The 14,391-nt window shown below is 37.5% G+C and overlaps 1 protein-coding gene across 2 annotated transcripts in view; it reads left to right on the top strand.

Moving 5' to 3' along the window:
* Positions 1-14,137, top strand: part of DNAAF6 (dynein axonemal assembly factor 6) — a 41,589-nt gene extending 27,452 nt beyond the window's left edge. For both annotated transcript variants that reach the window (XM_084789245.1, XM_084789244.1), the window contains exons 6-7: positions 9,550-9,635; positions 13,406-14,137. In XM_084789245.1, coding sequence (XP_084645371.1) covers positions 9,550-9,635; positions 13,406-13,532 — 213 coding nt within the window. In that variant the 3' untranslated portion in view covers positions 13,533-14,137. The remainder of the gene's footprint in view (positions 1-9,549; positions 9,636-13,405) is intronic.
* The last annotated feature ends 254 nt before the right edge of the window (positions 14,138-14,391 follow it).

Genomic DNA, 14,391 nt, shown 5'->3' with positions numbered 1-14,391 from the left:
CTAATATAATTGTACTGACTTAATATATTTCTGATTATGAAAATAATATATACTTATGATGTTAAAATACCAATATTTGCAGAGTAAAAAAAATGAAAGCCTTTCACAGTGAGATACAGAATAACTCTAAGAAGGGCTAAAAATCAGGGATGGAATAAGGGTACAAAATGTCTTATATATATTACATAGAAATAAAAATCACCAGTAATTTTACAATTCAATGATGCCATTTTGATGTAGTTTCATCAAATGATCAAAATCACATGGCCCATAATTGTTGAGCCAGAACTGGCAGAAACATTTGATTACAGACAAGCAGTTTTGTAACTTGAAAAACACCAAGATTTAAGGCAAGGATGAACAAAGGAAGACACGTAGGATATAAGCAATTATACTGCAAGAGTAGGAAGGTTATTTACCAGAGGCTGGGGAGAGTGGAGGGGGAGAAGAATGGGGAAAGGTTGGTTAGTGGGCAGTAAATTATAGTTATACAAAAGCGAGAAATTCTGGGATATTATTGCACAGCAGGGTGACTACAGGCAATAATTATGTACTGTACATTTCAGAAGGCTAAAAGAAAGGATTTGCAGTGTTTTCACAATAAAGAAAGATATGTACTAGGGGAGAAAGATAAGTTTAACTTGTTTTAAGCATTACACGGTATATAAATGGATCAAAACATCATGTAGTACTTCATTAATAGGAATACTTTCTAAATATTCGTGTGTGTGATTTGTATGTGTGTGCTGTGTATGTGATGGGTGAGGATGTATGGGGTCCGTGGCACACATATGGAGATCAAAGGAAAACCTCTGGTGTTGGTCCTTACTTTCCACTTTGTTTATTGTTTGCTTCTGTATATGCAGGGTGGAGATTTTTGTCTTTGCCTCCCATCTTGACATAGGAGTATTATGATTACAGACATACTACTGCACCTGGCCACACATGGGTTCTAAGAATTTAAACTCAGGTTCGCACCAAACCCTTTGCCCAGTAAGCCATCTCCTTTGTCCAATATGTACATTTTTGCAAAGTCCAATATGTACATTTTTTGTAAAGAAGTTAAAATAACTTTAAAGGAAACAAAGAAGAAAAAAAGATTAAGAAGGATACTCAGAATTGTAGGGAACACAGATGTGTCAGATAAGAAATGGCCAGCCCCCCCAAAAAAACAAACAAAAAAACAAACAAAAAAATGAAAAGCTCACAAAAACCAGGGGTCTGTTTTTGTGTTGGCCAACTGCTTCTTGGCATTCGACCTGCCTTCGGACTGTTGTTGATATACCAGTGACACTCTACTGGAGAAAACTGACTTTCCTTTTTCCAGCAGGTACCGATCGCAAATAGCCTTCCGGTTAAGGATGGAGAACTTTGTGTCCCCTTCCTTCCCCATGATGGGATTTTGTGGGTTTTGAACCTAGGCAGGTCTTGTGTGTGCTTTTGCATTCTCTGTGAGTTCATATGTGTATCATCTCAGTTGTGTCTGGAGGACACTGATTCCTTGGGGTCCTTTGCCACCTCTGGCTTTTACAGTCTTTCCGCCTCCTCTTTCATATAGATCCCTGAGCCTTGAGTTTGATTAAGACATCCCATTTAGGACTGAGTGCTTCAGAATAGCTCAGTCTCTACACATTGTCTAATTGTGGGTGTAGGTGTTAATTACTATCTACTGCAAGAAGATTCTCCAATGAGGGTTGAGCAATGCATTGAACTATGGATATGTCATTAGGAGTCATTTTATTGCTATGTTCCTTTAGCACAGTGGGTCTAAATCTGTGGGTCTTGACACATTTGGGATGCCCTATCAGATAATCCTGCATATAGATATTTACATTATGCCTCATAACAGTACCAAAACTACAGTTATGAAGTAAAACAAAAATAATTTTATGGTTGGGGTCAGCACAACACGAGGAACTGTATTAAAGGGTCACAGCATTGGGAAGGTTGAGAACCACTGCTTTAGCAAAATAATAGTAGTAGGTTTTCCTCTAGGAGCCCATGACCTATCTAGTCTCAGGTATTTGTATTTTTTTTCTTACTAGGGTTTTTTTTTTTGTCACTTTGTTTTGCTTTTTGCTTTTTGGGTTTTGTTTTTGAGACAGGGAGAGAGAGAGAGAGAGAGAGAGAGAGAGAGAGAGAGAGAGAGAGAGAGAGAGAGAGAGAGAGAGAGAGAGAGCGCGAGCAGTGAAGTCCAGGAAGTTGTAGGGAGGTAGTGAGGATTTGAGAGGATTTTGGATAAGGGAAAGAATATGATCAAAATATATTGTATGGAAAAATTAATAAAAAGATGTTACCAGCTCTGAACACATGTACATATAAGCCATACTAAGTGGACTCAGCAGGTTATATTTACACACCACACACACACACACACACACACACACACACACACACACACGGATATGTTGATGTTGTGTGTAACAATAATAATTAAAGAAGAAAATTTTATGAATTTGAGAGGGACTGGGGAGACACAGGAAGAATTGGAGGTGGAGAGGATGGGGTACAAATTATGTAAATACAGGACTCATGTATGGATCTCAAAAAATAAAATAAGTGTTGGTCTTTGGAAGAAAGCAGCTTCAGTGTCATGAGTAATGGCAGACTGAGCAGACCCAAGGAAGTGAGGAAGAAAAGTATGTAAGGGGGGCTGGAGAGTTGGCTCAGTGGTTAAGAGCACTGTCTGCTCTTCCAGAGGACCTGGGTTTGATTCCTAGCACCCACATGGCAGCTCACAACTGTGTGCAACTCCAAGATCTGACACCCTCACACCAATGCACATACATTAAAATTAAATAAAAAAATTTAAAAAAAGAAAAGTATGTAAGGAAGTTTAGTATAGAAGATGTAAGAGAGATGGAGGGCTACGTGGAACTTGGCGAACATTCTACAAGAGGGTTGTCTTTAGTGTGCTTTTAAGCTGATGATAAATATCTATCCTTTTACTAACATTTATTTTTTTTCCCTATCGTGTGTCCCTAGATCTAATAAGCAAACACTAAAAAGGAGTCTTAGTTTAAGACTTTAAGGAATGTCTAGGGAAGAATGGACACATTTGAAGAATGGACACATTTTCACTTACTGTTACAGGATATTATCATTTTTGTCCCCAGGGGCCAGGGATCATTAAGGCCTGCCTTGAGAGGGTCAGTCCTAACTGTGTGGATTCAGCTCACATATGTTGTGCTTGCTGAGAACATTCCAGACCAGAGATCCATCCTTAGCAACCACCAAAGGATAATCCTGAAAACTCAAGAATTCCTTTGCACAAACACGCCAGAGCTGCTTCCCTCTGAGACTCCCTGCTTAGAAGAGGACAGTTTGTCTGCGTGTGGTAGTGCATGCCTGTAATTCCAGCACTCAAGAGACAGGGACTCACCACTCTGGAGACAGAAGGATCACCCCAAGTTGGAGGCCAGCCCGATCTACATACTTGTGATAAGCTCTGTCTCAGAAAAAAAAATAGCAATAAAGTACAATGGGGGAGAATTTAGCGATATAAGGTGGCCACTCAGCAGACTTCCACTCTGATTTTTTTTCCTCTTTGAAACAGTTTTTCTCTCTGCTTTGATGACCTAACTCCTAGTTTTCTTCCCACATCACCATACATTCCTTCCTCCCTTTGCTCCCATATCACTGTTTGCAGTTCCCTTGAGCTTTGACCTATATCCTTTTCCCTCTAGCTGCTCTTTTCGGTTTAGTCCCTTGGCTCACTTCCTGTTGTTTTACTAGGTGACAGAAACCCAACATGTCCATAAAAGAACTCATAATTATTTTCTCTGACATCTTTCTCATTCAGCATTCTCATGGCAGTATTACTTACTGGGGATAATATAGCTAAGAGATAAGCACTTGCCAAACACATAGCAGGCTCAAGCTAAAACCCTTACTCAGCTCTCATTCCTTTCACTGGTATTTCATAGCTGAGCCATCAGCAAGTCTTATTTGTTGTACTTTCAAAATATACTTTAAAGTCCACTAATTTTAATTACTACAGCAATTGATTTTATGTTCCAAAGTGTCACCAATTCTTGCCCGGTCCATTTTGATTTCCTCTGATTCATCTCTGTGTTTCAACTGTAGCCGTTTGACACACAGTGTAAGAGCTCTTTAAAAACAGGACAGTCCCAGCGCTTTCTAGGTCAGGAGAGGATACATAGTACATTTGAGGCTGGGCTGGACTATATAGAAAGATTGTTTTCTGAGAAAAGATATCAAACAAATGTACAAAATTAGATCACACCTTTCTTCATATTGGCCGCTAACTGCCTTCCTACTGCACTTAGAACAAAACCCAACAGAGCCAACTAACCAGGGCCCAGAGGGGCTTACAGAGACCAGCCCAAGACCATGCATGGACTGAACTTAGGCCTCCGTAGCCAATGGGTAGCTCAAGCTTCATGTGGGTCCCTTAGTAAGGGGAGCAGGAGCTGCCTCTGACATGGACTCTGTTGCCAGCGTTTTGATCACTTCCTCCTTGGTGGGACTGCCTTGCCAGGCCACAGGGGAAGGGGACACTCCCAGTCCTGATGCGACCTTATGAGCTATGGTGGGTGGACAGTAGCACCCCTTTTCCAAGGAATATGGGAGGGGGAAGAAGAAAGAGGAAGGAGAATGGGTCTGGGAGGAGAAGAGGGAGGGGGCTATGACTGGGATGTAAAGTGAATAAATTAATTAATTAATAAAAACTACTTTATTTAGACAGAAAATGAAGAGAATATTCAAAGAGGTAAGCATGAGGAAGGAGTGAGGCACTGTGTGGTCCACTGAACCTAACAGAAGACATTGAGGAATCCATGAAGTGTAGGAAACAGCAGCACAAGAGATATGAATAACCATACAGTATTTATTAGGTTATAAAGAATGAGAATTCTCATTGCTGGGGAAAAATGGAGCTAGAAGCATAATGGCTTTGCTTTGGGTTGTATCAAGGTAGATAGCGGTGGTGCCACTGACTGTGAGGCCAAAGTTGGCTGTCTGTGGGATTATGGAAATCTGTAGAAGAGCTGAGCTTGCCTTTTTATTTAATTTATTCAGATTACAACTCAATAGTTTTCCCCTCACTTGCATCCTCCTGTTCCTCTCTCCCTCCCTCTTTCACCCTATTCTCCTCCCCTAGGCCTGTGACCAAAGGAGACTTCCTCCCCCACCTATGGGGGGAGCCTATCAAGTCTTTTTTTTTACATTGTGTCTCGCTATGTTTCATACTCTGGCCTTGAACCTCCTGCCTGTCTTCCAATGGCTGGGCTTACTGGCTACTTCCCCATACCTGAATCCAAGCTTATTCTTGACTCCCATGATAGAAGAACAGTTATATTTCAGGGACATATTTTTTTAAAGGGAAGGAGGCATGGCAATGTAGTACTGAAATGTTTAAAAAGATAATGACATTATAGAACACTTACATGAATTGAAACTGTGCTTTATTGATTTTGTGCCCTTGTTTTGGAGAATACATGTTTCTATATATGTATTCTTTAGAGATGAATATTTATGTAAATTCAAGGTAGGGATCCATCATCGTTTTTGTGTTTTTCATTTTCTACAGATTACTGTTGTTCATGAAGGTTTTTCATAAACTACTGTGGTTGCATGGAAAAAGAGCTCATGTGTTTCCATAGCTCAACAATGGGAAATTAAATTGTTCAGGCGATTCAAAATAAAGCCTACCCAAGTCTCTGTCATCACAATTTCCTGATGTCAATTTATTTCATAGTGAAACTCAATTTTACTTTTTTAAAGAATCAAATGTATCATGAATAGTGTTCATACTTCTGAAAAATAGAAGTATTTTATATCTATAGCACTTGGATTAATTTAGAATAGTTTTTAAAATACCAGCACAAAATCATCTGTATATATTAAGTTTTCTTAAAATTCAGTGAATAGTATACACTAGCCAAGTTACATATAAAATATTCTAAAATTATTCTTTTTAAAAAATACATTTTAATTGAAATGAGTTATATCCCTTTTCCCATCCCTTTCCCCCTCTAACCCTCCTATGTTCCCCTTAAGTTGTTAGATTATTATTATTATTATTATTATTATTATTATTATCATTATTATCATTATCATTAGTAGTAGTAGTATTGTATATGTACATATATGTATATGCACAACTACATATAAGTACACCCTGCTGAGTGCATTTTTTGTTTGTGTGTATATGACTTTAGGGCCGACCATTTTGTGTTGGGTAACTAATTATGGGGCTCGTGCCTAGTAGAGACTGATTCTCCCATCTCAGCCATCATTAATTGCTTGTAGTTCCTTGTCTAGGGTGTGGAAGCCCATGGAACTTTCCCTCTACAGCATTATCATGTCTATTGATAATGTCATTGTTCAGATCTTGTTTGTACAGTCATTTCTAAATGAATTCAGTTTGTAAGCTATGTAAAAGGACCTAAAATCCTTTGTTTGCTCAGTGGTACTCCATCCTTGGCAATGTTTAACAAGTTAAGCCTTTCACACAATAAGAGGTCAACTATTTTCCAAGTACTCATTGAGTATACCAATTATTAAACAAGTCTTACTCATGTTTCAGGAGGGGTTTTCTGCTAAGATTACAAGAGATCTTTTTTTTTTCACTTTTAAAAATCCAAGCAGCTCAAAGTAAAGAAACAGTTGTATCCCTTGATCCATGTGACAAGGACAAGTCCTTCCAGTTTTCAGGAGGGAATTTTCTGTTAAGTTCCCCATGGAATCCTTATCTTGTGAGATATTGGTGTGCTCCGTCCCACCTAATTTGTCTTTTCTCTTGGCCCGCCTTTGAAATATTGTAGCAGACACTTTTAATTTTCTTAAGAGGAAAAATTAGTGAGCTGTTTCTTTGAATTATCTTTCACTGGAACCACAGATTATTATAATAACCACTTTGAAGTTCTGCCTAGAAATTCTATCTAAATTTCACATACATCATCATTCTTTCCTTTCTCGATTATCCCCTCAAACTGTATGAAACATCAGACCATCCCCCAACATACTATTTCACTTTTCAAGACCTAAACATTTCAAAGTTAAGAAACAAATAGTTCTCTCCCTTGACCCATTTGGAGTATGAGTCATTACAGGGCATCTCCAATTGACTGTCTGACTAGAAAGTTATCTCAGTAAAAGTGGGACTCCTGTCCATCTAATGCTCATTTATTTTGCGTCAGAGTGCCTAAAACTGCTTCTGTGGAAAATGTGCTCTTTGTTTCACTAAGGCATCTCTAATTAGATAAATTTAATTTCTAAAACGTATTTTGGAAGGTAATTGTTTGAGTAAAAGTTAACCATATGAAGTACTTAAATGCCATCACCTCTAGATTGCTATCATAATACTTAAGTACAGATTTAATAAAGAAAATATAATTTAGAAGTATCTATTGATCCACACACCTCACACTATGGAAACACCATTGTGTGTTGCGCATCGTAAGAGGAAATTCCAGTATGTCACATTATTTCATATGCATTTCCCCTAAAGCGTGCAGTTACCCTGGCAATTTCAACACCTGGACTCTCAAAATAACTAAAACATCAGGTTATCAGTTTATTTTTTTTAAAGCTTCATAATTTACCTGAACTTTGGATTCCATTTTTTGTCCCTTCATTTACAGAAATTATATGTCCTCACACATTTATGTGTATATATCACAGTATGTGTCAACTCCTGTCTCAAAAAGAGTAGATGTTCTTCTGGCTAGTGTCTGTCACCTTGGCACAAGCTAGAGGCATTTTTGAAGTGGTAACCTCAACTGAGAAAACTTCCTACCAAATTGGCCCTTGGGAAACCCTGCTGTGCATTTGTTTAAAAGTTATGATTGATGTAGGAGGGTCCCGCTCACTATGGATGGTGACATCCCTGGCCAGGTGGTCCTAGGGTACATAAGAACAGCAAGTCATGGTGATCAAGCCAGTAGCAGTCTCCCTCTGTGGCTTCTTCATCAGTTCCTGCCCTGGAGGATAGTGAACTACAAGCCTGTTCTTCCTCAAGTTGTTTGTGGTCATAGTGCTTTATAACAGCAATAAACCCTAACTAAGACAGATGTAAATTAAAGAAGTACAATTTTGTGGTAAAATATACATTTATCATTGGCGACACCTGGGGTATTCAAAGTGCAGTATAACCCTCATTAATATCTATTTCTAAGTTAGTTTCACATACCTAAAAGGAAATCTAATACACATTAAGCAGACCCCACTCCTCTCCACCCCCCAGCCCCTGTCAAACTCTAGTCAACATTTTGTCTCTGGACTAGCCTATGCTGAACATGCCACATACATAGATTCCTACAAAATGAACCTTTTAATGTTTGGCTTCTTTCCTTTAGTGTAATGTGTTCAGGATTTATCAATAAAATGTACTTTGTCAGGCTAGAGAAATGACTCAGCAGTAAAAGGTGCCGGTGGTTCTGGCGGAGGGCATGGGTTTTATTTCTAACACTCACATGGCAGCTCACACTTGCTTCTAACTCTAGTCACGGGAGATTCAGTGCCTTCTTCTGACCTCTAGAGACCAGGTACACACGTAGTGCACAGACAAACATGCAGAAAACACTCATACACATTTTAAAAATTTAATGCACCCTGTCCTTTTCTTCACTGGAATAATATTACTCTGTGTGTACATGATACACTTTATTATTCATGCCTCAATTGATGCATATTTTGCTTGTTTATGCCTTTTGACTATGATGAATACTGCTATTATGAACAAAGCCACGTAAAATTTTTTTCTTCTATTTTTCCCTTTTGTCACTGCTGTTGTTTTGAGGCAAAGTCTCCTGTAGCCCAGGCTTCTCTCAAACTCAATACGTAGCCACAATTGGCCTTGGGTTCCTGTTTTCAATGCTTTTGGATATATAGCCAGAAGTGAAACTGCTTCTGAGCCCCTTGGTAACTGTGGTGAGGCATTTATAAGTGAAATATTGATAAACTGGTAGGTAGTCCCTCTTGGGAAATGGTGCTTATATTTCCTTTGTTCATTTAACGTTTCTTGATGCCAATACTTCCCTGGGAAATGTGGTAATGGGTATTTTCAATAAGACTGCAAATTGGCATCATCAACCTACACTTGACACTGTTTTACATTTATATGAAACCTACATATGTAAAGGTGGTCAAAGATCCCCACCAAGTGTAGTGGTGAGTCCCAAATTAGTCACACTACTGATGGCTGCCCTTTATCCAGTTACTACACTCCTCTGTCTCTTCACAAGTAAAATGGGGATACTAAACTGTTTCTTAAGAACCATAAAAGGAAATCATAGACTGGGTGTGGTGGCGCACACCTTTAATCCCAGCGCTCGGGAGGCAGAGGCAGGCAGATCTCTGTGAGTTCGAGGCCAGCCTGGTCTACAAAGTGAGTCCAGGATAGCCAAGATAACACAGAGAAACCTTGTCTCTAAAAATGAAAGAAAGAAAGAAAGAAAGAAAGAAAGAAAGAAAGAAAGTAAGTCACAGAGCCTGGTACATAGTTGGCACTCATTCCTCATATATCCTAATGCTTTTAAAGGTAACTGCTCTCCAAAATGATAGTATTTTCTTACTTTATCTTAGGTGAAAATTAAACTGCCTGATACAAACCCCTCTGAAATTCAAATTGACATCCAAGAAATGCTCCTTGATCTTCGCACTCCTAAAAAGTAAGTCAAACATAAGATTGAAATAGAATATTATGAGATTAATGAGTCATTACAATATTTCTTTTTAAAGCATAGTATTCATCAACCTTAAAATCCTTAGGAAGGTGAAATTTCTATTGATGACTCAGATATTTTTGATCTACAGAATAAGTTGAATATGGGGGCTAGGGTGTGACTGTGGCAAAGTGCTTGCCTAGCATGCACAGGACTCTGTATTCAGTCCAAAAGTGTTTGAGCATACCTAGGCTTCATATTTTGTATTTGCATATTAGATGTGGCTAGATATCATTGGAACATAATCCTTGATGTTCTAATATAATTCTGTCTATCAGAAAAAATAATAAAACAGGTAGAAGTGAAATTGTGCTAAGCTGTAAGCATTGCTTACATACTAATATAAAATTTGGTACACTGGTTATATAAAATAAGCTTTATCTTTAATTCTTTTTGGATGTTAGTAGGCTTCTAAGATAAAATTTGAGTATGTTCACTTTTTAAAATGCACACAATCATTCTTCTCAGTTCAAGTCATGTTCCTTAACACATACAGAAAAAATCTTGCAAATATTTCACCAGAAACATAGATAAAAGGGAGGAGGAGCTCCAACCGGGGTGTAAAGTAAATAACTTAGTTAATGTAAGAAACAATTATGCCTCTTAAAACTAGCTCTTTAAAAAGGATATTGTTGAAACCTAGTGGGTATTAGATGAACTTTCTAAGTATGTCACAAATTTGTTCTGTTTCCATGTGGATGTGCATTGCTAAGTGCATACCAGTGGTTGCTGTGGCCCTTTCTCTGGAGCTCATCACTACTTCCTACTGGGTTTAGGAAACAAGTAGTTATTGGAACAGTCTTTTCCCTTATTATCAATAGCTACACTTTTCTTTTGTTGAACTTAGTTAGGGCTTTGAGAAGATAAAAGCAAAACAAAACAAAACCCGCAGTAGATTCATTTAACACAAAATGATCTTCAGATGAATATTTATCTAAACTTTCTTCTGATTATTCATACCATTTAAAAATGTATATTCACAAAAACATTTCATCCTACAAAAATTAGATTCACCATTTTTACCATGACTCTTAAGGATTTAATTAAGTTTTACACTCCATTTTTATATGCGTTTGTTCTTTCTACAACATTTGTAAGGAAAGTTAGTTAAATGAACAGTCAGTCAGTCTTCTGTGATATTTTCATGCCTGCTAAAATTGCATGCATATCTACACCCTGCGCAGTTAATTTCCGTTTCTCTAGCAGTTCTCACTGTCTCCATCAATCTTGAGGGAGCTGTTTTAGCTTCGCCATCATTCCAGATATCCATCAGAGCTCACTAAATGAAAGTTTCTCACTGAGGTAGTTTTCCACATAGAACCTGGGCCGCACTACATCGTTTGTATACTCCACTTATATGTTACATTATCTACATGACATGTACAAATGAAAAATCACATACATATTGCCTGAGTTTGCTTTCTGTTGTGGCGGCAAAACACTGACCAAAGCAACTTGGGAGTGAAAGGACTATTTCATCTTTACAATTCTCTGGTCATAGTCAATCTTTGAGGAAAGCCAGGCCAGGAACCTGGAGACAAGAACTGAGGTAGAGGACATGGAGGAAGGCTTCTTACTGGCTTGCTCTTCATGGCTTCCTAGACTGCTTTTTTTAAAAAAATGTAAACCAGGACCACATGCCCAGAGGTGAAACCACTCGCAGTGGGCTAGGCCCTCCCCTATTTATTACTAAGTAGGAAAATGCCCTAAAGACATACCTACAGGCCACTCTGTTAGGCAATTCCTCAATTGAGGTTCTTTCTTCAGGTGACTCAACTTTGTATCAAGTTGACAAAATTAACCAGCACATGTACTGTTAGTTATATATTAAATATTCAGTATAGGGAGAAACATCTCTTAAGCAAACTTAATTAAAATAGAAGAGAAATATAGAATTATTTGAGCACCTTTTAAAGCTATGCTGTTACCTGAAATTGTATAATCAGAAATATGCTGTGGCTTGAGTCTAGCCACATCCCATCCTACTTCACTTAATTTCTATCCATAATATTCTATGGTGTTATTTTATGCCCTCAAAAAAGTTTTCATGGAAAGCGTTCTATTCATGTATCCAAAGGTAGAACAAGTAAATTAATTTTAATTAAATCGACCAATGATTTTAGTCAAACAGTAAGAAGATGCATTGTAATATCCTTAAAACCCGATATTTAGCATTCGACCAAAAGAGAGGTTTGTTGAATTTTTTATTTTTTATTTTTCTATTGGTTACATTTGGCTTAGCTAGAAAAGAGGAAAGATTTGGAATTAACAGTTTCTCAGAATTTCCTGAATTTTGTCTACATATTGAGGTTTCATTGGTTTTATAATTTAATTCTTAGAATATTATAAATAAATGCTTTAATCATTGAAACTTTTATAAAGAAACTTACAAAATTCAGTTTCCAAAAAGTGTCCCTCTGCCCTTTAAAAAAAACCCAGATTCCTAAGGGTTAAGAGAGCTCAAGAAGCAAAGGACTTGGCACAAAAGCATGAAGGCCTGTGATCTGATGCCACATAAAAGCCAGGGACAGAGCTTGCTGTCCAGTTCTAGGCACAGTGAGAGGCCTGTCTCAAAAAACAAACAATCAAACAAACAAACAAAAACAAAAAACCCACCCAAAACCAACCAACATAAGAAAACCATGAAAAGCAATTGAGGAAGACAGTTGATGCTAACCTCTGGCCTCCATATGTACTCCCTTGCATATGTACCCCCCCACACACCCATAAAGAAACACAAATACACACACCATATACATACATGTACACACATACAAAATGCCAGATTTCTTTACTGAATTGGATTCAAGAGACTTTTTCTGGCTGCCTTAAAAAAGACACTTAAGCCCTGTCTACTGAGAAAGTGAGGTTAATAAGTGTTTCACATATTTAAATTTCTTCAGGTATCAGCATGTGTTGACGCTATACATAATTCAGATTCATACCAGTATGACAGAATTATGGTTAGCTTATCACAGCAATACATCTGAAAGCATACAACTATCCAGCAACTGAGCCATAAACAGCAAGATAAACCCAGGAATCTATCACAGCAAATTTTTTGTCAATGTGTAGTAGAAATAGCCAGAGGCAAGAAGAAAGAAATATTTTCACTCATCTGGCATTGAAATCATTCCAGGGCAAATATTCAGAGTCTACACATGTAGTAGAGGTTCAGCCTAAGATGACGTTAAAGAACTTCTCCAATTTCAGATTTGTACCTGCTGGCTGCATTCCACCAGAGTAGCCAAACAAACTCAGAGGCATGATGCCATTTCTATGCCTAGAGGCATAACCTAAGACTGTTTATACTATGCAAATTGGGGTCAATTTAAAGCGAGAGAATCAGTCAAAATAGCTGGTTGGATTTGTAAAAATGAGACAGAGTCTTGCTATGTTGCCTACACTGGCTTTGAACTAGGAGTTTTTCTGCCTTCACATTCAGAGTGTTAGGATTCTACATGCACCTTACCTGCTTACAATTATAAGGAGCCAAACTGGAATGTGATCTGTGTTATATAGGTATAATTTTGGTTCAGTATTTATATTGTCTAAATTCTTTCGTGGGAAAATCAAACATCCTGGTGATATGCATGCATGCATGCATACATACATACAGACATACATACACACTGCCTTATTGAAAGTGTTATATTACTTTAGGAAGCTAATTCCAGCTTCTAACCTTATTCTGTTTTATCTTATCTCATTTTTAGGAAGCTGATAGTAAACTTTCCCCAGCCTGTGGAAAGTAACAGTGCAAAAGCATCCTACATCTGGGAAGCTGAAACACTTGAAGTCAGAATGGCCCTGAAAAAGGAGTTTGATTTTAACCTTTCCTGAAACTGCATGAATAAGAAGAAGAGATGGAGAAAATTCATGGCAGGGATAACATTTTTGTAACTTTGAATACTGTTTGTTTGTGTTCTATTTTTTTTTTTCTGTAATGTTTTAGAAAGGTTCTGTGTTTGAGTGGCGTTTTCATCATACGCAGTCACTGTTAGGAACCATGCTTGTCTCATACAATAAGGTGCTTTTCCATTTTTATAGTGAGAGATGAAAAAAAATTTACAGGTTAACCAACTACATGATCAATCACACAGCAGAGCTATAGCCATAAAATAAGTGATTCACTTAAATCAGCACTCCGAAGATCTTAACTTTATTAATTATACTACCATAGAATCTGCTACATAAAGATCCATTATTATCACCAGAAAACTTCATTTGATTGCTTTTTCATTGACTTTACCAAATGATTTAGGTTATTTTCAGTCTAGGCCCTCAATATTGTTCTGGAACATACAAGTAACACAGGACTATAAATAATCTGCTGTGTCATATGAGCCACATATTTACTTGAAAAAGTAATATTTGTAGATTCAATTTCTCTCCTTTTTATATTTCTAATTGGGCATTCTTATTTTTATAAATTATTTCAGTGTTCCTTGCATTTTCTGTACTGTTGGATACATTGATTTAAAAACTTTATTAAAAAGTCACGTATTATCAGTGTTGTCGCTTGACTTCGCATATCATTTTAGAGCTGTGAGACTGAATGGGAGTAAATCTTGAAAAGAGATAAGCAACTGAAATATGTTTACCATGTCTATGCTAACCATCAAAAGAATACTCAGTAAGGTATTTCCTGGAGTTACTTAGTATCTGACTACCAGGCTTCTAGTTTGTGTCTAGATCTAAC

This window comes from Acomys minous (assembly GCF_964271855.1).
Source record: "Acomys minous genome assembly, chromosome: 7".
Taxonomy (NCBI): Eukaryota; Metazoa; Chordata; class Mammalia; order Rodentia; family Muridae; genus Acomys; species Acomys minous.
The sequence above is the reverse complement of the archived record's forward strand: the minus strand, read 5'-3'. Positions and strand labels throughout refer to the sequence as shown.